At 32.8% G+C, this 27045-nt stretch overlaps 1 protein-coding gene across 8 annotated transcripts in view; it reads right to left on the bottom strand.

Moving 5' to 3' along the window:
* Positions 1–27045, bottom strand: part of CAB39L (calcium binding protein 39 like) — a 146944-nt gene that overhangs the window by 58425 nt on the left and 61474 nt on the right. For 7 of the 8 annotated variants that reach the window (XM_036250116.1, XM_036250118.1, XM_036250117.1 and 4 more), the window contains 2 exons: positions 10951–11092; positions 7595–7759 (listed from right to left, as the gene is read on the bottom strand). In XM_036250116.1, the coding sequence (XP_036106009.1) occupies positions 7595–7759; positions 10951–11061 (276 nt within the window). In that variant the 5' untranslated portion in view covers positions 11062–11092. Of the gene's footprint in view, positions 1–7594; positions 7760–10950; positions 11093–12696; positions 12789–27045 lie in introns of those variants that run through there. The other variant, XM_036250119.1, reaches the window with a different exon arrangement.

Here is a 27045-nt window from a genome sequence, read left to right on the forward strand (position 1 = left end):
CAAAACAGAATCAAGATAAAAAAAGAATCAATGCCCTACATACATAATAAGCATTTCAATTTTTTAAATGCATGAAGTACAGTCAAATCTTAAGATTTTATGCTTTCTCACTTTTACAGTAATAAAACCAAAAGTTAAGGACCATTTTTTTTTCTAAGCCACATTTATTTGCACATGTAATGGGCAATAGATACTCCAAATTCATACAAATTTATAAAACAACAAAGTTAATAATCACTTGGTACACTTGTGTTATCTTGTTTACAGATTCAAGTGTAGATGAACTTCCTTTATTTTGTAAACTTTCATGCAATACTTAAACAAAAATTCCTGATAACACTTATTGGCATGTTTCAGTTAGAACCAACAGAAAAGTTAAGACAAGACCACAAACTCAAAAACCAGATTTTCTACCTCCCTCCCCTGGAAAGAAGTGATTATTTTAACAGATGTATATGCTGTATCACAAAAGAAACAATGAGGACAAAAGAATGACGTTCCCATAATTGTGAAGAAAATGCCAACCAAATCATACTGTTTTAATTTATCTACCAAAGATATGGTGTAAATATGAGAAACGGGGAAATGCTTAGATTAAAATAACAAGGGAAATTAGTAAATCATCTTAAAAACAAACTATGTCCCCCCCAAAAGCTGCAAAGATCTGACTTCGACAACTCAAAATAAATGTCTAAGGCAAATAAAAGTTAAGGACCATTTTAATCAGGGCCAGGCAACAGAAAAGGATCTTTAGGGGATGGAAATTTTCAAAAACTTAGGACCATAAAATGGCTTATTAAGAAGCTGATATTTTGCTGATTTTTTAAAAATGTAGCAAGAAATAATCACTAGAAATTAAATTATCACAGTAGAAAGTTTTCTTCTTCTTTGAGCTGCTTTCTAATTCAATCTGAACAGTTGACTTTGTATCCACCCTAGTTCTGCAAGGCACACCTGACTTTAAAATGAATGCATCAACTCTTACATGCAATAAATTTCCATCCTTTGATCTCTTATCATCATTGTGTTTCAAAACATCAAAGAGTATAAGGCTGCGTCTCGAACAGTGCTCAAACACAGCTCTGAGTTTGATCCTGAGCCCACAAAACCAGAAGCCTTGAAATGTCAGCCACAACTTTTTTTTTATAAACCTCATTAACAATAAGCTGAAATGGTTCTTTTATGTCAGCAATTTTAAGGCTTAGATAAAAATTTATGGCAAATCCCTACTCCTACGTCCTCTCAACCCCTATTCCTTGTCTTGTCTCCTGCAACTAGTTATTTTCTCAAGACCCTGTTTCTTCCAAGTACTGTATAGAAAACTGCCCCTTCTCCTTCACTCAACAAGTACTTAATAGTTCTTTTATCAAAGGTTTAGGGTAGCAAAGGGTAATTATTGTATCATGCAGAAACAGCTTCAAATTGAATCCTACATACTGGAATCCATTGAACAAAATAAATTGATGAACAAAACAGGTCCAGAGGCATGAATGCATGGAACAGTCCGACAGATCTCAGAGGGATGGGGGTGGTGCAAAAAGAGATTAATCAAATAACTTATATACATATATATATATATAGTCCATGGGCCCAGACAACAGTGTGGTGAAGGCCTGAGATGGGGCAGGGGCTGAGTGGAAGGGGTCAAAGTGGGGGAAAATGGAGGACATCTGTAATACTGTCAACAATAAAAAATACTGAATCCTACATATTACTATTATTAAAAGTTTCCTCTGCATTTCTGACCATCTTTTTCTTTACGACTTTTCTCTATCATAATTCTAGAGCCTTCTCTCTCCCTCACTCCAAAGCCTTCTCCTAAGTCTCTTCTATTTCCTATTCCTATCAAACTTAGCCCAAGAGAGGGCATTTCTCAAATTTCTGTTACTTTACTCTGCAAAGGGAATCAAGCTTTCTTCTTTCAGTTTTTTCCATCCAAACACCTTTCACAACTAACAAAAAGTCCATCTTGGTGTCTTCTAAACAAAAGTTCACTTTTTTTCTCTCTGTAAGGAATGCTCCATTCTTTTAGGTTATCTAGCAAAAGCTGCAGCCCATTCCTAAAGTAATGATTTTTCCTTCCTGTTATAAAAACATACCAGAAAATTTACAGTCAAATGACTGATGTGTTCTTCAAAAAAGCTCCAGGAGAGGTTATTAACTTACTGAAATGATACTATTATTATCTTGATTTATCTGCTATACAATTTACTAAGAAAGGTGTCTTATTACTGTGCCTCAGGACATCTTCCTTTGGTCCAGTTCCCTTACCTCTGCTTCTATCTCTCATTTTCATTCCTATATTTATTCATTCAACCAACCACTGGACATGGCACCAGGTGTGGGAAACACAGACCTATAGTACTTAAGATACTCTTAATTCAGAAGGGGCTGTATCAATGCTACCTATAAACCAAGAGATGAGGAGGGTGGGGTTCTGTGTGATTAGACTGCATTTTGAAGTTAGGAGAAATTTAATCAAGCTGTCACTAGTTTATATGGACACTTTAGGACCAAGAAGGAAAGATGCTGCCTGTGGTGTCATCATTCATGTCTCCAGTCCAAAGAGATACATAGCACATTTCTGCAAGTAGGCAAATAATGCTAGTAAATGCTGCCTTCTTCCTGAAAATAGTGTACATAGTTGGTATAATGCTTAATACTAAACTGTTCTGAATTTTAACTGTTTTTCATTTATATATTTAACCAAGAAGTATTTATAAGTATTTATGTTCTATGGAGTTAAGAAGAACAGCTTCATCAACTGAATATCACATTCATTTATAACTATGCTCTGGGCATTGTGTTACATAAACTGAATGAACAAAGTCGAGAACTGTTTGGTCAATTTATACCTCAATAAAGCTGAAAAAAATAGTGTCTGTTCCTATCACAATAACAGATCTTCCTAATGATAGTTTTGATTCATCTGTAAAAATTATTATGTATAGTATATTATTATGGAAGAGAGGCAATAATATAATGCATGTTATAAATAAAACATAAAGTAATCCACAAAAATAATCTATTTAACTCTTTGCATTTGAAGAGTAATCTTTAGCTACATGTAAAATTCAAATATCCCCAAGGATATCTTTTCCCCAAGGATTCCAGAGAATAAAAGTTTACTTCAGCCCTAGCCGGTTTGGCTCAGTGGTTAGAGCATTGGCCTGCGGTCTGGAGAGACCCGGCTTCAGTTCCTGCTAAGGGCATGTACCTCGGTTGCAGTTTGTCCCCAGCCCTGGTTGGGTTGTGTGGGTGGCGACCACTCGATGTGTCCCTTTCACGTCGATGTTTCTCTCTCTCTTCCTCTCTTTCCCTCCCGCTCTATCTGAACAAAGAATGGAAAAATGTCCTCCGGCGAGGATAAAAAAAAAAAAAAAAAAAAAAAGTTTACTTCAATTAATAACAGAGAAACCAATTTTCAGGCAACTAAATGGCTTAATTCTCAAACAAGTTTGAAGTAAATGTCCTCTCTAAATTTATTTATTTTGAGTATACCATGTAAAATAAGGAAAACTTGCATAAGTGTTTCTCATTGTTCCTCTTCTGTTTTCTAACCCAATGCTGAACAAAGTTGTGAGGTACCCCAAGTTTTTTTTGGTAAATATCCATCTCTCCAATTATTGGACAGTATTTTGATCCTAGGCTATTCTGTGACTGCTCAAGTTTTCATCAGGTCACTGAACCTGACATCACATCCCTAACTCAGTTTTCAAAACATAACCATCCTTGGTCATGTTCCTTCTAGCATCCAACTGCTATTTGGTCTAATCTTATAAAATAACTCAAGCTAATGTATTAATTAATGATGTGATGATACCTTAATACATTGCTACTTTTAGGTAAATGTGCAAAAAATAGATGTATATAAATATAATACTATAATCCAAGACCATGAGTCTTTTTCCCATTTTGATAGCTGACCAACTAACTATCAAATTAAATAATAAACAAAACAAGAAAACACCAAGAATTATAACAAAAATAAGTCAGCTTACATTTAACTTTAGTTTGTGAGAGAAAATGAAAATATACTACCTTACATATGTATATATTTTACACATGTATTTAATGTTCTTCACATCCATGTTTCTCTCTCTCCATCACTTCCTTTCTCAAAAACAATAAAAAAATCTTTAAACAAATAAAAATACACTGAGACAAATAAAAACAACAGTGACCAAAATACAAGTCTACTTCAAGAAATAAGAGAAATCTCAAACAATCTATCATACACATAAAAATATTTTAAAAAGAAGAACAGAGACCAAAATGAGTAGAAGGAAGGAAATAATAAAGGTTAGAGCAGAAATTAATGAAGTAAAGTCTAAAAAACAATAGAAAAGATCAATGAAACCAAGAGCTAGCTCTTTGAAAGATAAACAAGTCATAAACCTTCACTCAGACTCATCAGAAAAAAAAGAGAGAGGGTCCAAATAAATAAAGCCAGAAATGAAAGAGAAGTGACAAAAGACACCACAGAAATACAAAGGGTTATAAAGAAATACTATGAATAACTATATGCCAACAAATAGAACAACCTGGAAGAAACGGATACATTTCTAGAAACACACAATCTTCCAAGGCTGAATCATAAAGAAACAGAAAATCTAAACAGATTAATAACTAACAAAATAAAATTGGTAATAAAAAAACTCTCAACAAATAAAAGCGCTGGACCAGATGACTTCATAGGTAAATTTTACCAAATATCCAAAAAAGAATTAACACCTATTCTTCTCAAACTATTCAAAAAGACTGAAGGAGAACAAAGACTTCTAAACTCATTTTACAATGATTACCCTGATATCAAAACCAGAGAAAAACACTAGAAAAAAATTATAGGCCAACATACCTGATAAACAGATGAAAAAGTCCTTAACAAATTTAGCAATACATTAAAAAGATAATACACTATGATCAAATAGGGTTTATTCCTGGCATGTGAGATTTATTCAATATCTGCAAATCAATTAATATGATATGCCACATAAACAAATTGAAGAATAAAAATCCTATGATCATATCAATAGATGCAGAAAAAGCATCTGACAAAATCCAACATTCATTTATGATAATGAAAAGCCTCTCAGCAAAGTGAGAATAAAAGGAACATAAGTAACATAATAAAGGCCATATATAACATATCCACAGCTAACATTATACTCAGTGGGGAAAAGCTAAAAGTGTTTTCCTTAAGATCAGGAACAAGACAAGAATGTCCACTTTCACGATTTGTATTGAACTTGGTATTGGAAGTTCTAGCCAGAGCAAGACAAGAAAACAGAATAAAAGGTATCCAGATTGGAAAGAAAGAAGTAAAACTTATTATTTGCAGATTAATAATACTATATAGAGATAACCCTACAGATTCCGCCAAAAAACTATTAGAACTAATAAATGAATTCAGTAAAGTAGCAGGATACAAAATTAATATTTAGAAACCAATTGCATTTTTTACACCAAGAACAAAAAAAGAGAAATTAAGGGAACAATCTCATTTACAATTGCATCAAAAAGAATAAACTATGTAGGAATAAATTCAACCAAGGAACTAAAAGACCTGTACTCAGAAAACTATAAGACATTGCAGATGGAAACTGAAGAAGATAAAAATTAATGAAAGGATATACCATGTTCATGGGTAAGAAGAATTAACATTGTTAAAATGTCCATACTACACAAACCAATCTACAGATTCAACAAAATCCCTATCAAAATACCAATGGCATTTTTCACAGAACTAGAACAAATAATCCTAAAATTTATATGGAAGCACAAAGACCATGAATAGCCAAAGCGATCTTGAGAAAGAAGAAGTTTGAGGTATCACACTACCTAATATCAAACTATACTACAGCAGGGTACTGGCATAAAAATAGACACATAGATCAATTGAACAGAATTGCGAACTCAGAAAAAGCCCAAACCTATATGGTCAAATAATCCATAACAAAGGAGGCAAGAATATACAATGAAGTAAAGATAGTCTCTTCAATAAATAGTGTTGGGAAAACTGGACAGACATGCAAAAAAATGAAACAGGATCACTTTCTTCTACTATATACAAGAATAAAATAAAAATGGATTAAAAACTTAAATGTAAGACCTGAAACCATAAAACTCCTAGAAGAAAGCATAGGTTACTGCTACTCTTTGACATCACTCTTAGAAATATATATATATATATTTAGATATGTCTCCTTGGACAAAATAAACAAAAGGAAAAAAACAAAACAAATGAGAGTACATCAAACTAAAATGTTTTTGCACAGTGATGGAAACCATCAACAACACAAAAAAACAATCTAGTGAATGGAAGAAGATATTTGTCAATGATACATCCAATAAGGGGTTACTATCCAAAATATATAAAGGACTCATACAACTCAACTCCAATCCCCTCACAAATCTGATTAAAACTGGGCACAAAACCTGAATAGACATTTCTTTAAAGAGGACATACAGATGGCCAACAGAAATATGAAAAGATGCTCAATGTCACTAATCATCAGTGTAATGCAAATTAAAACCATAATGAGATATCACCTTACATCTGTCAGAATGGCAATCATCAATAACTCAACAAACAAAGTTGGTGAGGATGTGGAGGAAAGGGAACTCTTGTGCACTGTTGATGGGATCATTAATTGGTGCAGCCACTATGTATGAAGTTTCCTCAAAAAATTAAAAATAGAACAACTATATGACCCAGTAATTTCACTTATAAGTATTTATCCAAATAAATCCAAAACATTAATTTGAAAAGACATATGCAACCCTTTGTTCATTTTAGCATTATTTACAGTAACCAAGTTATGGAAGCAAGCTGTGTCCATCAACAGATGAAATGGATAAAGAAGTGATACATATATACAATGGAATATTAATCAACCATAAAAAAGAATAAAATGTTGCCATTTGTGACAACGTGGATGGACCTAGAGGGTATTATGCTAAGTGAAGTAAGTCAGACAGAGAAAGGCAAATTCCATGATTTCACTTATATGTAGAATCTAAAAATCAAAATAAACTAACAAAACAGAAACTCATGGATACAGAGAATAAATTGATGGTTGCTAGATGTGAGGGGGCTGAGGGTGATGGGTAAAAAAGAGGAAGGGATTTAAGATGTACAAATTGCCAGTTATAAAAATAGTCATGGTAATGTAAAGTACAGCATAGCGAATATAGTTAATAATATTGTAGCCCTGGATGGTTTGGCTCAGTGGTTGGAGCGTTGGCCTGCAGACCAGAGAGTCCCGGGTTTGATTCCTGCTAGGGGCACATACCAAAAAAATAATAATATTGTAATAACAATGTGTGATGTCAGACGGGTACTAGACTCATTGGGGTAATCACTCTGTAAGTTATATAAATGCCTAATTTTTATGCTGTACAGCTGAAATAATATAATATTGTATGGCAAGTGTAATTAAAAATTTTTTTTAAACATTAAAGTGATTTTGGAGTTTTAGAAAAAAATCTGTTTTTAAATAATAAACAGTAATAAAAAGTCAAAGTAAAATAGTAATAGTCAAATATATTGAAATTGAAAAGCATAGATATAATACTCTTACAGATCGTTTACCTCAAAGTCTATCAGCTGTAGGTCAGCTATCAATGTCACCAGCAGCCCACTATTGTAGAGTTCTTGTGCTAGTTGAGCCACAGCTTCTGTTGGGGGTTCCTTGTCATTTGTACCGCACAGAATTTCTTTCATTGCTTGAAGTGATTTCGATACTTCTTCTGAAGCCTAGTGACCAAAAAGTATACTAAGACGTAAGTGAATACAAATTTTCAGACTATAAACAAATGAACAAAAACCACTTACTTATTAGTCCCTGCTTATTTATGATCAAAGAACATTGTACAGTTACAAACACAAACCATTTAGTAAGCACTGCTTTTTTATTTTAAAAAGTTACTAAAATTGATATCTAGAAAAAGGTCTCCAGTATTTCTATTTAGTCAACATAACTGAAAAAAATCTCTTAACCCATACTCAGACACAGTCAACTTTGCTACTAATTAATTCTAAATTTAACTCTTAAAAATTAAATTGACTCCATTTTAAAGACTTATCAGTAGCTACTAGTTTTTAAAGTATTTGCTAAGGTTTCTCAACTAATCCTTATTTTTCTGATTTTTTTTTAATGGAACAGGTATAAAATCATAAGTTGTCAAAACCCATAAACTTTCTTTGTCAATCCACTTTCCCCTCACACAGTCATTATCTATTTTGCTATCTACAAAACTTAAAAAAAAACCAACTCCCTACATTTAAATAATAATAGGAAAATCCACAGAGGTAGAAAGTAGATTAGTGTATGCTAGGGTCTGGTGAGAGTAGAATGAGAAATGACTGCTAAATGGGGTACAAGGTTTCTTTTTTGGGGTGATAACATTCTGAAAGTAGATAGTGGTGATGGTTGGATAACCTTGAGAATGTACTAAAAACCACCAAATTGTACACTTTAAAATGGTGGATTATATGGTATGCAAATTATATTTCAAGAAAAATTTTTTCAAAAATTAATACAGGTGCAGATCAGAGAACAGGTCAATTGGTTAACAATTTGATTTGCTGATCATTTAAAAATATATATATATACCATAGTTTTAGGTACAGTACTCTAATCATTATAATTGAAGGGAATAAAGAAAAAGGCAATATAAAAATAATTCATAGTAGTGTGACACTACTTAAAAAATAATTTCCAGATACATCTTATGATATGACTGAAGCAATCCTTAATTTATTAATGGTTGGAAGCTTCTTAAATTGTGATATATATCCACAGAAGAGTACCTTAAACACACACACACATGTTTATATATATAATAAATATATTATATATGATAAAACATAAAATATATATAATATATACATAATATATAATATTCTATACATACACACACACAGACACACACATATATATGGAGAGAGAGAGAGATAATAATTATAAAGCAAATACCTGTGTGAACATAGCACAGGTCAAGAAATAAGATTTTAAGTATCCTAGAAGTTACCTGAATGGCTCTCTTTCAGCCTAGAAGTAAATATTTTTATGTCTTTGATGACAATCATTTTTTTACTTTTTTTTGGTAGTTTTCTTACTTATGTTTGAGGCCCAAACAATGTAATTTAGTTTTACTGATTTGGAATAGTACCTGTACCCTTTTATAATTTGCTTCTTTCACTCGACACTATTATTTGTGAGATTCATCCATGCTGCTGCATGTAAGCAGCAGTTCTTTCATTTTCATTGCTCTGTGATATTCCAGTGATGAAGGAACCACTTCAATATCAATTCTACCGATGATGGACATTTGGGTTGTTTCCACTGAGGGGTTATTATGAACGACACAATGCTATGAACATTCTTTTACATGCATCCTGGGCCCATGTTCACGAATATCTCTAGAGTTTAAATCTAGCAGGAACACACATAACTTCCTATCTAAGAAATAATATAATAAACAGGTTTCCAAAAACCAGTTTATACTTTATCACTCACAGTGAATCAAAGTTCTTATTGTTTTCCATACTTGTCAACACTTAACACCATCATACAGTTTTGCCAAGGTAGCATATGCATATTATAAATATACTGCAGTTAATTGAACTTTTCTTGATTACTAATGAAGACGAGTTTCTTTTTCTGTTTTTTTGTTTGTTTGTTTGTTTGTTTTTTCTCTCTCTCTCTTGTCATTTAGAATTACTCTTTTATGAAGATCCTTTTTTTCTATTTGGACCAATATCTGGCTTAATATTACAAAGTACACTAGGATTAAAATATATTTCTACATTACTTAAAAGATGTAGGATGAAAAATATATTTCTACATTCTTATAAGAACACAAGATTGTATCATACACTGAGAAAGAAATATACTATGCACTCAAGGGTATTTATTCAATAGATATCTTTGATCTTGCCATAAACTAGTCACTTTGGAGAGAAATTAAATATGTAGGATTCAACATCCCTTCAAGGGAACAACTAAAACACTAGAAAGCCCTTCGTAAGAGGAAGCTCTGCTTGGTAGAACATTAAAACAATATTAAAATGAAGTTGAACTATAGTAGAAACTATCAGTGAATCTTTAAATAAAAACTTTTTACCCTTCATCTCAGTATACCATTATACCAGTATTATCCCATATATATACACACACACACACACATATACATATATATACCCTCCTATCTATAATATACATTCATATATAAATGAATGTATATTATCCTTACCCGAGGATATTCTTCCATTTATCCTCAGATATAGTGGGAGGGAGAGAGAGAGCGAGACATTGATGCAAGAAAGACACATTGATTGGTTGCCTCCTGCACGACCCCAACCAGGGCTGGGATCCAAACCGCAACTGTGATGCATGCCCTTGACCAGAATTGAACCTGTTGACTCTTTGGTCCGTGGGCCAATGTTCTAACCGCTGAGCCAAACAAGCCAGGGCTAATCCCTTATATTTTTTAAGCTACATGGTCTAAAGGGACACAAAGTTGGTCAGAGGTTCCAGATAATGAATCAAGAACTTGACAGCCTGGTTGGGTAGGTCAGTTGGTTAGAGTATCATCCTAATAGGCCAAGGTTGCAAATCAGGGCACATACAAGAATCAATCAATGAATGCATAAATAAGTAGAACAACAAATTGATGTTTCTCTCATTCTCTCTCTGCCCCTTCCTGTCTCTCTCTAAAATCAATGAATTAAAAAAATATATTTTTAGTTGGTTAGAGTGTTGCCCTAATACACCAAGAGTTCAAGACAACAGATTTAGCATTTATCAGATGCATAAAATCTAAAATAAATTTAAATGTATTTACAGAGACCCTATGTGTCCCATCACTTCATTAAACTTTTACGTTGGTTTTGGTCTTGGAATACATATATTTTAATAACAATGTTACTATTTTAGTTCATACCTTTTCTGTCTTTTTGTCTTGCTTTTCCAAAATGGCTAAGTTGTCTTTCAGAATTTTCACAATTTCTGCTGGATTTTTATGTGATTTACTAAACAAAGGCATTTTTTTCATCTATATAAATCTCTTCTTCCAATATGGAATGCTAAAAACAAATAAAAAAATAATGAATTTAACTTTAACATGATTAAATTATTATACTAAAATAACATGAGTTTTCAATTCAGTAATTTCAAATATTAAAATCCAACTAAAATGAATTTCATGAAGTTTTATGTCAAATTTAAACACATACAAAATATTTTTAAAACTTTACCTGAACATTTTCCTCAAAGTTGAACATTTTTCTTATAATAGAAACACAAGGATTATGTGAGAATGGGAAAAAGAGTTCCTTTAGAGAATAAGCTGTTATTTAAAACTAGATATTTTGACTAAAAAAAAGTAATGATAATAATAATAGTAGATAAAATAAAACATGCAAAACTAAAGTGGGATTAAGATCCACATACTGTGGTACAGCAAATACTTAAAAGCATGCTTCTCAACAGCAATCACAAAATTGCTATGTAAAATTTTTTAGAATCTGTTCTTTACTCTTCAAATATTCAGCTGACTGAATACTGACAAAATGAGGACTACCATGATGGAGGGTAAAGAGAGTGGGGAAAGCAGTATCAATTCTTGTTTTTGAGAACATTTATTTACATAGAGCAGAGAAATCCAAATAGGGTTGTCACCACCTTATTTATACCAAAAATGTAAGTACTGGGAGGGTGGGATCTTATAATTTAAGGCTCTAGTTAGTACAGACATATTCATTTACTTTGCATTTATTAGCAAAAATATTTCAAGCATTATAGAAATATGATACAATAAATCAAAGGCTCCCATTAATCAATGACCAGAAATACCAACTATTATCAGTTTGGTATATACTACTCCTGATTTTTTTCTATACATATAAAAATACATATATTTAAAATAAAAATAGAATAGTACTAAATATAGTATTTTGCAACTTTCTCCAACTTTTTATATCTTAAATATCATTCTATAAGTACATGCTTAGGTCTATAATATTTAAAGCAATATAATATTCCATTATACAGATATATAATTATTATTTGGCAAGTTCTTATTAAATTATTATAATTTATTTTACCATAAATAAATAAATTTTATTTATTAAGTTAATTCCACTTCTAATATTTTTCTTATTAAAAAGGAATATTATATGCAAATGTGTACCAGTGATAGTAGCACTCTTCTAACCAGCTAGTCCTGTGGGGTAACCTTGGCTTTGGTTCCGAATCCCTCATCCCTCTAAATACCTACTTCCTAAATCTGGTATCCTATTATTTGACAGATCTGTAAATTACCTTATAACCTTTCAATAAATTCCTTCAGTATTGTTTCTAATCATGAATTCCAATGTTATGAAGTAGAAATCAAAACTGTTGGTATGAATTTTGATGATAAACAAAAGACTTAAAAAACATTTCATGTTTTCTGTTAGGGATGCCTTAACTTCCCAATGTGGGAGGGCAAATATGAGAGGGAACTTGTCCACTTTTAGGGCAAGGATAAGTTTTTTGTTGTTAATCCTCAACTGAGGATATTTTTCCATTAATTTTTTTAGATAGAATGGAAGGGAAGAAGGGAGGGGAAGAGAGAGAGAGAAACATCTATGTGAGAGAGAGACACACATACACACATCAATTGGTTGCCCTTCACACGCACCCCTACCTGGCGGGGCATAGAACCTGCAACCCGAGTACGTGCCCTTGACCAGGAATCAAACTCTCGACCCTTCTGTCCGCAGGTCGATGCCGTAATAGCTGAGCCAAACAAGCCAGGGTAGGAAAGAATAAGTTTGAAAAGCATGTTAAAGGATCCCAGCCAGCCTCTAAAGCTGATACAGAAAGCTGACAGAACACTGAATGATAAAGTACATGAAGATCACACCGAGAGTCTTGATGGGTGGTGTCAGATGCCAAAAAAAAAGAGCAATGGAAGAACATTGTGCCTTGTCCCTTTATAAAACTCAATAATAAAATGATAAAGATGCTAGATTTTTCTTTAATTATTAGGCCTAAACACAAAGCATATTTAAAAGTTTATGTAATGGGGAGGTGGGGTGGGTGCTGAAACAATCATTAGATGGTTGGTCAGAGCAAGCAATCTATTGCTTCGTGCCTGGATGATCTTGGGCACAGTATATGATTTCTCTAAGGTTCTGTGTTCTTGTAAATTGTGATAACATCTACCTCTTAGGGTTGTTTTAAGGACTAAAGGTATGCAGGACCTACTAGAAGTGAGGTACTCTATAATTTTTAGCTGTTATTACTAGAAAAAGTTCCATGACAGTTAATGAATTATTTCACTATAGCAATTGAGATATAACTGTCTTTATTATTTTTTAAAATGTTTTTATTGACTTTTTTAGAGAGAGAGAGAGAAATATCCATTAGCTGCCTCCTGCACGCCCCCTCCTGGGGATCAAGCCTGCAACCCAGGTATGTGCCCTGACCTGGAATCAAACTGGGACCACTCATTCCATGGAGAGAATTCCAGAGAGAAACATCAATGTGAAGGGACACATCGAGTGGCTGCCACCCGCACGACCAACCAGGGCCGGGGACAAACTGCAACCGAGGTACGTGCCCTTAGCGGGAACCGAACCCGGGTCTGTCTGTACCGCAGGCCGACGCTCCAACCACTGAGCCAAACCGGCCAGGGCTTATCTTCATATTTTAAATGTACCTATTATATGATGAAATTAGTGTAATAGTGTTTTAGAATTTCACAGGATCATTATTCTTCAATTCTGGGACCCATATTTTGAGGGAAATCAAAACCCATACTCTCAAACCACGCAGTTACAGCCCCCAGGTCCCCTATAAATTAGTATGAAGCTCTCTTTCCTGGACTGTTCTCTTCAGATCATGGCCAGCCCCACTTCACCCCCAGACTTAACACCTGCCCCCATAACATTCAAACTCAAGGCTGCCTTTTCTATAATCTGGGCAATCATGCTGGTCACTGCCTGTGCATCCACCCCAATCACATCATTTTCCCTACCTTCATTTACGAAATGAGCCAATGGGCACTCAACAGTACCTGCTAATAATCAGGCTGAAACAAACACATGGTACTTAAGAACTCCCATCTATTTCTGAGTTGAAAAATGATCATTATGATTCATAAATTATCACCCTTATATGAAAATCATTTGTTCTATCTGTAAATTGAGGGGGTTCTTCTTTCCCTTTTTATTGAATTTATTGGGGTGACACTCTTCTTTTTAGTTCAACTGTGAATTCACCTAGTAATATCATTTAACTCATTATTTTCCATTTCATTCATGAAGGTATCAAGAAAAAGTCTGCCAAATGCTTTTGGAAAGCTCAGATACATTATATTTATTTGTTAATACCAGTTTGATTACCTTGTTTTATTTTTATTACATCTCTATGACTTACTAATTTTATAATTGGAAGCTTGTAACTTTTGACTCCCTCCACCCATTTCTGCCACCCCTGCCTCTGAAAACCACCAATTTGTTTTCTTTATGTATAAGCTTCTTTTTTTTGTTTTTCTTAGATTCCACATATGAATGAGATCATACAGTATTTATCTTTCTCTGTCTGACTTATTTCACTTAGCATAATGCCCTGAAGCTCCTTCCATGTTGTCACAAATAACACAATTTTCTTCTTTTTAATGGCTGAATAATATTCCATTATGTGTATGTGTGAATATATATGTGTCATATTCATTCTGAATCTCTAACTCCTCAAATCAATCATAGCCGAAAATAAAATGCTTAAGATGGAGACAAAAGAAATGAAGGAGTCCTGAAAATGGTGCCTTCTGGGGATAAATTGAGAGTAGTAATCCTTTCATAAAGCTTTCACGTAGAGTTTTTAGAACATACATTATATTTCTGCAAACAGGAAACAGGGACAAGAAAAGATTCCATGTTAGTCAAATAGACTGACACCAGCTGAATGTCTCCTGGGCACTGAAAACTGTGTTGGCACCTCATACATCAACCTGCCCTCCAGCATTAGTGCTGACAACGGGCCATGAAGCACACAAATGCCAGTGAACTGACACCAGCCCTATTGTACTTTTCCACTTTCAAGAATAAATAAACAAAATAAACAACACAAAACGTAAGTTCTATTTTAAGGGGAAATAAGCAGCACAAGAAATGAGAGAAATGCCTGTAGACTTGGATAGGCAAGGGTGCTTCCAAAATTAATTCTCTACAGGAGATAGAATTGAAAAGACATAATTGAAGAAAAAAAAAAAAGATTTATACAAAAAGAGAGCTGGCCAAGATAAAAGATCAAAAACACATACATATACACACATATTACCTTCTCCTACCCAAGATAGCAGGACAATCCAAATCTGCATAGAGCAGAAATGACCCCAAGAAAATTGAGGACAAATGAAAGATATTAGTCAGTCTACATTTACTTATTCAGAAAATATTTACTAAGCACCTATAATGTGCCAGGTATTGAATTAGGAAATTCAAAATGAGCAAGTCTCATAGGGCTCAAAACACTGTGGGAGACAGACACACACAGAGTTTAGCCAAAATGCCAGAAAAGATCAAAGAAATTAAAATGATGGAGAAAAGATACTAAGTATGTGTATGTGTGTGTGAGTGTGTACACATAACACTATAGATAGAGAGAGATGGATATATACATATAATAGAGCTATGGAAAAGATGAAGTATTATCCTATAAAAACAGGTATTAAAACAGTAGAAAGAGGTGAAAAAAGCCAATAACAAAACGAAAGAAACTAAAAAACGGAGCAAAAGCAACACTAAAAAATATAACAGCTTGAGCAGAAAAAAGATGTAAACCTGGTCATTTAAAGGATTTTTCTCATTGAGATTAATGATGAGACCCCCAAATTGTTCTGTGGCTTTTAAAAGAAACAAACATTCCTCTTTCAATGCTTATTCCTACAAAATGACCTTAACAAAAAAGGGATAAAAATTAAGTTATCGTTGGACTTCCATAAAATTAAATGTCATAAGGACCATGGAGACAATCTACAGAGTGCTAAAAGGAAAAGTGTATAACATCATAATTAAATCTCCAGCCAACATATTTATGTGTTAATAACTTGTGTACACTTTCTAAAATTCTTACAAAAAGATGAGATGGAATCAAGCCCACAAGAGTTCAACAAAATAAATGCTAAAAATCAGAAATAGTTCTTGAGACAGAGCCTTGATATTGTTGGCAGGACATGTGGGAGGGTGAGAATTTACAATTACAATGAATTCTTATGGGACTAAAAATAAATAAGAATTCAACTAAATAAGTTCAAAAGGAAACCACACCAAAAATCTCCAGAAAAATAAGGATGGAAACAACTGAATCAGAAAAGAAAAAGAAAAAGAAAATCTCTGGTAGTTATTTGGTCCCTGTTTCTTCTGGTGGTAAGACGCATCTGTTCTTCCCACCCTACACTACCAAAAGGTTGGGAACAGGTGTGGCCAGAGTACTTCTTCTACTGCCCTGGCTATAGCAATTGACTCACAAATGGATTACGATAAGGTCAAGATAATCAAACTGCTTCAACAGGACTTTTCCACCTAGGTATTTTAATTTAATTTAGTTTAAATAAAATATTTGGGATGTACAGAAGAAGAAATAGAGAACAATGTAACATGTTACTCTATATTTACTATCCAGCCAAAAAAACAACTGAAGCAACCCCCTTGGTACATTTCACCGATCCTATTCCCCTCTGGCTCATACTGTGCCTGTTTATCATTTATCCTTCCTATATATGTTTTCACATTTTTACTAAAATTTCTAGACAATATGTGATATTGTTGTGTATACTTTAGCTTTATATAAATAGTGTCATACCATTAGTTCCTTTTTCCCTCCTTAACATTACGAGATTTATTTGTGTTGATACACAAAATCTCTGGTTCATTCATCTTACCTGCTGTATAGTATCCCATTGTATGACTATATCACAATTTATTTCACAATTCTGTGACCTCTAATTGTTTTCCATTGTTTACTGGCACAAATATAATTATAATATAGGTTCTTTTGCATGTCTAATTGTACACTGGTATGATCATTTCTTTAGGGCAGTGGTTTCACTTTTTTTTTTTTTTTTTTAGAGTGTTTTGTCATAAGGAATGCATTTTACATTGTGACCTAGAACAAGTAATGCACAGATGATTATATAATTGTTTCATGAAACAATACCTGCCCTCTGGATATTTTCCATTCTATTCTACCTGCTCTATCCTATTTTTAAAAAATGTACTGATCATTATCATTTAAATTGATTTCAGTACCTGGTAATGAGTTACAAGCTTAAGTTTAAAAAACACTGCTCTAAAATGGATTAGAAGGGCACAAACAGTATGATCATCTTTACTAGAAATGGCCACATTGCTTTCCCAAGTTGTTACACTAATTATATTCTCCCTGGCGTAAGTCCCAGTTGTGCTTCATCCTTCCCAACAACTGGAACTGTCGGTATGTAAATTTTTGCCAATGTAACAGTTATAAAAGGTTACCCCATTATTATTTTAATTTGTATTTTTCAATTACTAACAAGAATGACATTTTTTCTTTTTAAATACATTTTTATTGACTTCTTAGAGACAAAGGGAGAGAGAGAGAGAAACATCAATGTGAGAGAGAAACATTGATTGGCTGCCTCCTGCATGCCCCCTACTGGGGATTGAGCCTGTAACCCAGGCATGTGCCCTGATGGGGAATCAAACAAGACCTCTCAGTCCATGGGTCGATGCTCAATCCCCTGAGCCATACCGGCCAGGGAAGAATGAACATTTTTTTCATATACTTACTTGGCTTTTAAACTTTCTTTTTCTGTAAATTTCCTATTTCTATACTTTGCCAATTTCTTTAGGTAACTGAAAAAAGCCATACCAGCTCCAAGTACTAATTACAGTCTCTTGCTTAAAAATATAAATCACAATAAAAAATCACCAGACATTTGAGGAAGTCAAGAAAATTTGACATAAATATAAACAGAGTAAACCCCTAGGAAAAGAAGGAAGAAAGGAATTAAAATAAGAGAAAACCATATTTAATACCCCACCCCCACAAATATGATATGCTATCATGTCCATAAAATAAGAACAGGCTGCTATGCAAAAGAAGTAAACAGAGAACAAAAGAACTTTCTTAAACTAAAAGCATGCATAACTAAAAATGCAGTAAAGCCCTGGCCAGTTTGGCTCAGCGGTTAGAGCGTCGGCCTGCGGTCCGGAGAGACCCGGGTTCGGTTCTCGCTAAGGGCACGTACTTCGGTTGCAGTTTGTCCCCGGCCCTGGTTGGTCGTGCGGGTGGCAGCCACTCGATGTGTCCCTTCACGTCGATGTTTCTCTCTCTCTCTCCCTTCCTCTCTCTCCCTCCCATTCTATCTGTACAAAAAATGGGAAAATGTCCTCGGGTGAGGATAAAAAAAAAAAAAAAAATGCAGTAAAATAGCTAAATGGTAAAATAAAATGGCATAGAATTGAAAAACAAAAAACAATTTGGAGACCAAGCCATGGAAAACTCCTGAAAAGGAGAGCAAATCAAATAAAAACAAAGAAGAACTCATTCAGAGAAAGGTTGGAAATATACAGACAGATCTGGAGAGTCAATATTGATTGAATAGAAATTCTTAAAGGAAAAAAAGAGATAACTGACAAACAGCAAGAACAAAAAAATCAACAAAGAAAAAATATTTCCTTGAACTGAACAAAGGCAAATATCTTCAGATCTATGTAACCTAACGGTTATATAGGGGGAATGCAAAAAGGCCTACTCCAAGAACATTAAAAAATTTATGAACTCTAACACCAAAGAGAAATCCTACAAACTTCCAAAGAGGGAGGAAATCCAGAGTAGTGCCTAAGAACCAAACTCTAAAAGAAGAATCAAGATTTATAACTTGAAAGCAAATGGTTAAAAAAAGTGAAACACTGTTTACATAGTTTCTAGAGGAAAAGATTTTTAATCTAGAGTTCTATACTCTGTCAAAATATTATGCACTTGTGAAGGCAAACTGAAATTACCTAAGGCTGGAAATGGAGAAGGACTAGAGGAAGGGAAAGGAAGAGAACTGAGAAACAGGAAAATTAAAAATAGTTGAAAAAAGATATGGAGTAAAGAAATTGATAAAATTTAAAGTTAAGTCTAGCCCTGGCCAGTTTGTCTCAGCGGATGGAGCACTGGCTTGTGAACCAGAGAGTCCCGGGTTCGGTTCCTGCTAGGGGCACATACCAAAAAATAAATAAATAAATAAAATAAAAGTTGTTGCTTTAAAAAAAAAAAGTTAAGTCTAAATGAAGGCTGCTGAATGTCTGTTATGCTTTATACAGTTGTTAAAAAGTATTCCTAAAGTATTTTGATAGAGGCAAAATGTAACAAAAAATAACAACAATAACTTGGAATAATACAAATAAGTAAAATTCTTTTATAGATTTTGTTCTTTGTTCAAGGAACAACAACAGATGTAAGAGGTAGAAGTTTCAACTATCAAAAGGAGGAAAAAGAAACAAAAATAATTTGACTGAATCAGTAAGAATCAAGAATGGAAAAATAAAAGAACAAGCAAATAGTAATTAGAGAATATGAAACAATATGATAGGCATAAGAACAAACATCAGTCATTATATATATGCAAGTGTGTTAAATTCTACTACTAAAAAAATCAAGATTTAAATTGAGTTAGTGCACACACACACACCACAATTCAGCTATAAACTTGCAAGGGACATAATTAAAACAAAATGACACAAACATGTTGACAATAAAGAGATGCATAAATATATGCCAAACAATATTATAGCACAAATATAAGACAATACAAAGTTTTTATATGTGTGTGTGGTATAGATTTTATAGATATACAAGGAGGGGGAAAAGTAGGTTTACGGTGTATGTGAAACAGAGTTTATTCTTGTATTATTATTTATTATTGTATTATTCTTCCATATGAACAGCTATAAGGCTACGTTTGCCCCACCCTTTATATAAATGTAGATATTGTATTATCTAATTATTATTGAAAATAGGAGATATATTTATAGATTATATATAATATATAACAAATGTTATTTTCCTTTATAAACTGAATAACATTTTATACGTGTTAGATAAAATAAAGACTATATTACATATTTATTTTATTTAGTGACCTTGATTTTCTCTTCTAAGTAGAAGAAAAAGTCACTACTGAAAGAGATAAAGAGCACAGGAATATGGTAGGAATTTTAAGGAAAAAGATAAAAGTTTAGAAAAGCTACTAATAGAAATGGGAACAGGAGTTACTAGGAAAATTAATTTAAATTATTTCAGCTAAAATATGTTCAATGTAGTTCCTAAGTACAATTCTTGTCAATAAAATCAAAGAATGTTTATAGAACAATATTATCCAATCAAGTTGTTTAATATTAGAAAATTGGTGAAATAATTAACTATGTAAATAAATAAAACAATTACTTCAGTTGATGATAAAAAGTCATCCAATAAAATAAAAATCTATAGAGTTATATAAACTTCAGCTAAATAAAAATCATTGTTAATGGAGGCACTGTCACTGAAAAGAGACACAAAGAGCATTGCTATCACACTATCATTATTATATATTCTGTTCAATGCATTAAAATATAAAACAAAAATCTGTACAAAATCTTGGAAGGACATGGCAAAACTGCAATTCACAAACAAAATGATTATCTATATCAAAAATCTAAGATAAACAAAAACTTTAGACTTAATAATCAAATACACGATGAATATACATAAAGTACTAGTTTTCATACATAAGCAATACCAGTTATAAAACATAATGAAAAACATATCCCTTTGACAATGACAACTAAATATATACAATATCTATACTTGAAAAAAATTACAAAACTTTAATTTTAAAATGTTAAACATAAAATATATTATTATAGCATACTTAAAACCCACAAAAAGACATACCCCCCTCAATACAACTCTTGTAATAGAAGATCTAAAGAATTCTCAAAACTCAACAGTAAAATAACCAATTATTCAATTAGAAAATGGGCAAAAGACATGAACAGACATTTCACCAAAGAGGCTATACAAATGGCAAATAAGCACATGAAAAGTTGTTCAAGCCCTGGCCGGTTTGGCTCAGCGGTTAGAGCGTCGGCCTGCGGTCCCGAGAGACCCGGGTTTGGTTCCCGCTAAGGGCATGTACCTCGGTTGCAGTTTGTCCCCGGCTCTGGTCAGTCGTGCGGGTGGCAGCGACTCGATGTGTCCCTTCACGTCGATGTTTCTCTCTCTCTCTGTTCCTCTCTCCCCCTCCTACTCTACCTGAACAAAAAATGGAAAAATGTCCTCGGGTGAGGATAAAAAAAAAAAAAAAAAAAAAAGAAAGAAAAGTTGTTCAACATCATTAACCATTGGGGTAACACAAATTAAAACCACAAAGAGGGATTATTATACACATATCAAAATGACTTAAAAAAATAGTGGTAACACACCAAATGCTAGTGAGGATATAAAGAAATTGGGTTACTCATACACTGTTGGTGGGGATGTAAAATGGTGTAGCCACTCAAAAAGAATATGGCAGTTTCTTACACATGTGACCACCTTACAACCTACTTTGATCACAGAGTAATGAAAATGAAATGTACACTAAAACCAGTATGCAAAATTTCATAGCAGCATTATTTGTAATAGCAAAAATTTGGAAACAACCCAGATGTCCTTGAAAGGGCCAATGGTTAAATTGTGATATATCCATACCATGGACAAACTATTGAAAGAAACAGTAGAAACAAACTACTAATATAGTCAACTACTTAGATCTCAAGGGAACTGTGGTAAGTGAAAGCCAATCTGAAAAGGTTATATATTGAATGATTCCATTCCATATTCTTAAAATGGTAAAATCATGTTAAAAAAAATGTTAAAAGATGGACATCAGTGGCGGCCAATGGTTATTATGGAAGAGATGAGAGTGGGAGGAGGCTGTGGCTAAGAAAGTGCAGAAAAGATACTTGCAATGGAACTGTTCTGTATTTTGATTGTGGTGATGTTTATATGAATCTACACGTGTGATAAAACTGCAAAATAATTAAATATACACACATACAAAATGAATTCACATAAAACCAATGAAATCTAAATAAGGTCTGTATCAATGTCAATTTTGTCCTAGTACTGTACTATAGTTATACGAGACGTCATTATGGGGGAAACTGGCTGAAGGGTATACAGAATCTCTTTTTGTTTTGTTTTTTTATCCTCACCCGAGGACATTTTTCCATTTTTTGTTCAGATAGAGTGGGAGGGACAGAGAGGAAGAGAGAGAGAAACATCGACGTGAAAGGGACACATTGAGTGGCTGCCTCCCACACGACCCAACCAGGGCTGGGGACAAACTGCAACCGAGGTATGTGCCCTTAGCAGGAACCGAACCCGGGTCTCTCTGGACCACAGGCCGACGCTACAACCACTGAGCCAAACCAGCCAGGGCCAGAATCTCTTTTATTATTTCTTATAACTGCATGTTTATAGTTATCTCAAAACTAAAAGTTAAAAAAGAATCTATCACTATGGAAAATTGATGATGATAATCCAAAATAAGGATAAATGCTTGTTACTAAAGCAGAAAACTAACAAATGAAAGACATGCTTAAAGTTACACAAGATGTGTCTATTTATCTAATCAATCCTTCAGCAAGCCAACCTTTTAACTGTATATATCCACAGCACAGTTTCTGGAACGTGGCTTAGCTAATGAATTATGAAATTTGTGATACACTTAAATTTTTTCCATTTTGGTGTTTTTCTGCATTATTTATTATGAGCATATTTCTTCTTTCCTGAAACAATAAAGAGGTTTGAGGAAAAAACCCACAAAACTAAGCTAAAAATGATCTGAATAGAAAAACCTATCTTGTTTTGAATAGAAAAACTGAACATTATTAAAATGTACATTATTCTACAAGTCTTTGGTTTGATACAATTCCAACCACAAGTCCAATAAAAAGTTTGGTAACTAAATTAGGCATACCAAAAAGCAAGAACAACAAATTTTAAAAATAAAGATTAGGAGAAAATAAAATTAAAAGTGTTAAGAAGTACTATAAGTAGAACTGGCACAGAAAAGGCAGACCAATGGAACAAAAGAGTCCAGATAGAGATGTTAATGTGACTTTCAAATTTTTGGATATTAAATAATTTCTCTAATTTTCGGAGTGATAAAATAATCTCAAAGAAAACGACTGACAAATTAAAGTCAATATAAATATGCTACAAATCTAATAAATTTTTAAAATTTTTATGGATGAAATAAAATTATTCAAATAAGAGAAACACTATGATATAAGTACAAAAGTTACAGGGCTAATATTATTATAAAAGGAGATCTCTTAAGATGAGTTAAGAAAATTATTAAGAAAATAATATATAGATAATGAAAAAAACCACAAAGGAGAAAATACAGTTAAACACAGTAAATGTGCTTATTCTCTATAATGAAAAAAATGCCCTCAAAGTGAAAGACTACTTTGCCTATCATATAAAACGTTTTTTGATATTGTTTAATGAAAATTCAATTCTATTGATGGTGAGATGAAACAGGCCCTGTTTTCTTACTGATGGGAAAATAAATTAGACAGTAATATAGCATTATAGAGCTAGAAACTTTAAATGTTCACAACCTCTGACTTTGTAACAATTCTACTTCTTACAATTAATGAGACCTTACAGTAGCTGGCAGGTTTGTTTTTCTTTCTTACAGGTACATAAAGTATATGCCTTATAACCAATGGCTTTTTAGTATGATGAAATACAATATATGGCTATGAAAATGTTTATGAAGCATATATAAAAACAGCATTCTACATTATAGAGTATAACTACAACTATATAAAAGCAAACAAAAACACAAATCAATAAAAACATACATAGATAAAATAAAGACAGTGATTAAGTCTGGGATATTGGCTGTGGATAATTTTCTTCAAATTTTCTGTTTTTTCAGAACTTTGTTTAATAGATCATGCAAATGCTTTTTATAATAAAAATACCTCATAAATGATATTTTAATGACTCAACAACCTTTCTTTAAAAATTCAAACTGTGGAATATTTGATCATTATGTCTTTCAAAGAGTTAGTCAAACAAATATGATTTCTGGTACTTTGGCAATAAAATTTCATCAAGAGTAGTACTTGGCTAGATTCTGAAGAAAAGCCAAAAAAGACCATTCTGCTCTGCTCCCAAGAAACTAAGTCCCTGTAGATTTTATAGTAGATTTGGCAGCATTCCCTTTCCTAATACACAGTAAAATATTCCATGTTTTTAACTTTGAATGCCATTAAAGATGGCCCCAAATCAATCACTTGAGTGAGTCATCTAAATATGTTCAGTGATATAAATGAAGTGTTTGAAAGGGAAGAGAGAAAGGGAAGCTAGGAGAAGAGGTCACATGGGGGCATTAAAATGCCTTCATTGCTATCCCCTAAAATGTTATTTTTATCCTCACCCAAGGACATGCTTAGAAAAGGGAAGGCAGGGGAGCAGGGGGCATCAACCGGTTAGATCAGTTGCCTTCCATAGGTGCCCAGACTGGGGATCAAACAGGCAACATTTCGGTGCATAGGATGATGCTCAACCAACTGAGCCCCTCTGGCCAGGCCCTTAAAGTGTTTTAAAGGGGCGTATATATCTACCTGCAGGAGGCTAATGAGGATTTCTAGGCCTTTATGTCTCTAACTGTGCTGTTCAATAACAGTTATAATTTCAAAAGTTTCCATGCAAGTTTATGGGAGTGGGAAATTTATCTCTGAAGCCACAAAAAATTTCAAGATTTCCATAGGTAAAAATCATAAAAAGCATAACCAAACTGCTAACTCATTGTAAGAAAGCCAATTCATGAAGGAGCCTTCTTTCCCTTCACTAAAGTTTATTTTACAATCAACAATGAGTGACAGAGGAACATTTCCAAAATTCTTTCTTTGAGCTTGCTAATTTAAACTAAAGGTACAGGTTTAAACTTCTCTTAAACTACAAAAAAGAAAGAAAGAAAGCTACCACCACATAAAAAATTTTTAAAAGTTCAGGAATTATCTGAACTTTTTTCTACTGCTTATAAATGAGATAATATACTTTTCAGTTTTGTGACTTATATGTCTTAAATTTCTAGCAGAAACTCATCTAGGCTCCTCCAACTTTTATTTTTATTCCAAATAGAACCCACAGATAGAAAAAATGCAATCAAAAGTACATATGCAACAAATAATCGGGCCTATAAAATTCATGTTTTTAAATGGGATGAAGCTTACATAAGAGTATACATTTGTCAATATTCACTGAACTGTTCTCTTAAAATGGGTACATCTGATTAAATGTAAATGTAAAAATTTAAAAAGTACACCTGAAAGTTCTACGGTATTTAAGTAGACCTCTCTCCCTACCCCAAAATCATAATTTAGAATTGCCTTCACAGAGATAATAAATTACAAAGTACAAAGCATATTATTATAGTTATGCATGTTAACACCAAATCCATTATAAAGCATATCATATAATCAAAGTTTCTTCCAATCAATGTCTTCTATCCTTCAGCTATTCCATGTTAAAAATGCATCCTAATTGTAATTAGAAGGCATCACAATTGAATTTTGTACTTGAATACCTATAGAAATAAATGAAAATCTTAGAGTATAAAGGACTTTCATTGATCATCCTTTTTCTTAGTTGAAAATGGACTAAGAATTATTTTGTTTTTATAAGTTTTATTAACAGTTTAAGGAAGAGACACTTTCTAAATATGGACAATTTACATAGAAATTGAAAATCTCCTCATTCATCTAGAAGCTTTGACCAGACTTACATCAGAATAAAAACTCTATTATAAGAGAAATTTATGTCCTTGGAAATTGCTCCTTAATTATAATGTACTGTAATCACTGAAATAATTTAAAAATAAAATTAACATATGAAGTTAGAAAGGCATACAATTACTAATTTGTTTATAAATAATAACCTACTAGATTACTTTTCTAGAAAAAAACTACCAGTATTTTCCGTAGTTACATTTCTATTAGCAGCTCTAGTCATTTGTTGGAGCTAATATTTTCTACATCTATCACTATTAATGATTGTCAATAAATGGTAACTTTACATTCGAATTTCACAATCTCAATTTATAGCAGAGATCAGAAGCCAGGTGAGTATTTTCAAAAACCTGTACCTGTAATCAAACATCAGATCTCTAAAATTCACAATGGTTATTCTTCACAACAGAATTATCAAGGGAAACTCAAAATTCCTTTTTTTTTTTTAGTCTTTCCTGTAAGTACATATATATTACACATAACAATCACCAAATTTTTATTAGATACTGATTTTGGTATTAAGACAAGGTTTTTGGTTATAGTGTGCAATGTAACTATTTTATAGCTTCCGTAAATCCCTGTGCCTGTGTATGAACTGTCAATCTATAAAAACATTAACACGGGAGAGTACAGATGAAGTAAATTTCATATCCAATAGATTTCCAGGTTTATGGTTTTCCTGGCTGGGTAGGTAAATATGGCCTTTCGTACCTCCAAAGTTGGAATAGCCTAGAAGAATTTCTACTAGAAATTTAAGACATATAAGTCACAAACTGAAAAGTATATTATCTCATTTACAAGCAGTAAAGATTTCACTTTAAACCAATTATTTTAATTACTGATACAATACTAAGTAGGACCATAATGAAAAAGCATGCTAATATAGTTTTAAAAGAGCTTTTTTCCTTGCTAAGGAAATATCAGTAAATATTATCTTTAAGCTACATTTTAAAATATATATGTACATGTATATGCAAATGCAAACATCCAATCTCAGAAATGAAAAACTGTCTATAAACTACTCTACCTTATTTTATTCAATCAAAAAATATTTATTAAGCACCTATTATATGCCATTTAGAAGTACTCAAAATCATCACTTTTTAAAATAATTTGCCACATAAAAGGATATAATTCTTGATCTTTTCTGAAATTTTTTTAATGTAGTGGTAGGTTTATTTTAA

This window comes from Molossus molossus, unplaced genomic scaffold, assembly GCF_014108415.1.
Source record: "Molossus molossus isolate mMolMol1 unplaced genomic scaffold, mMolMol1.p scaffold_m16_p_9, whole genome shotgun sequence".
NCBI lineage: Eukaryota > Metazoa > Chordata > Mammalia > Chiroptera > Molossidae > Molossus > Molossus molossus.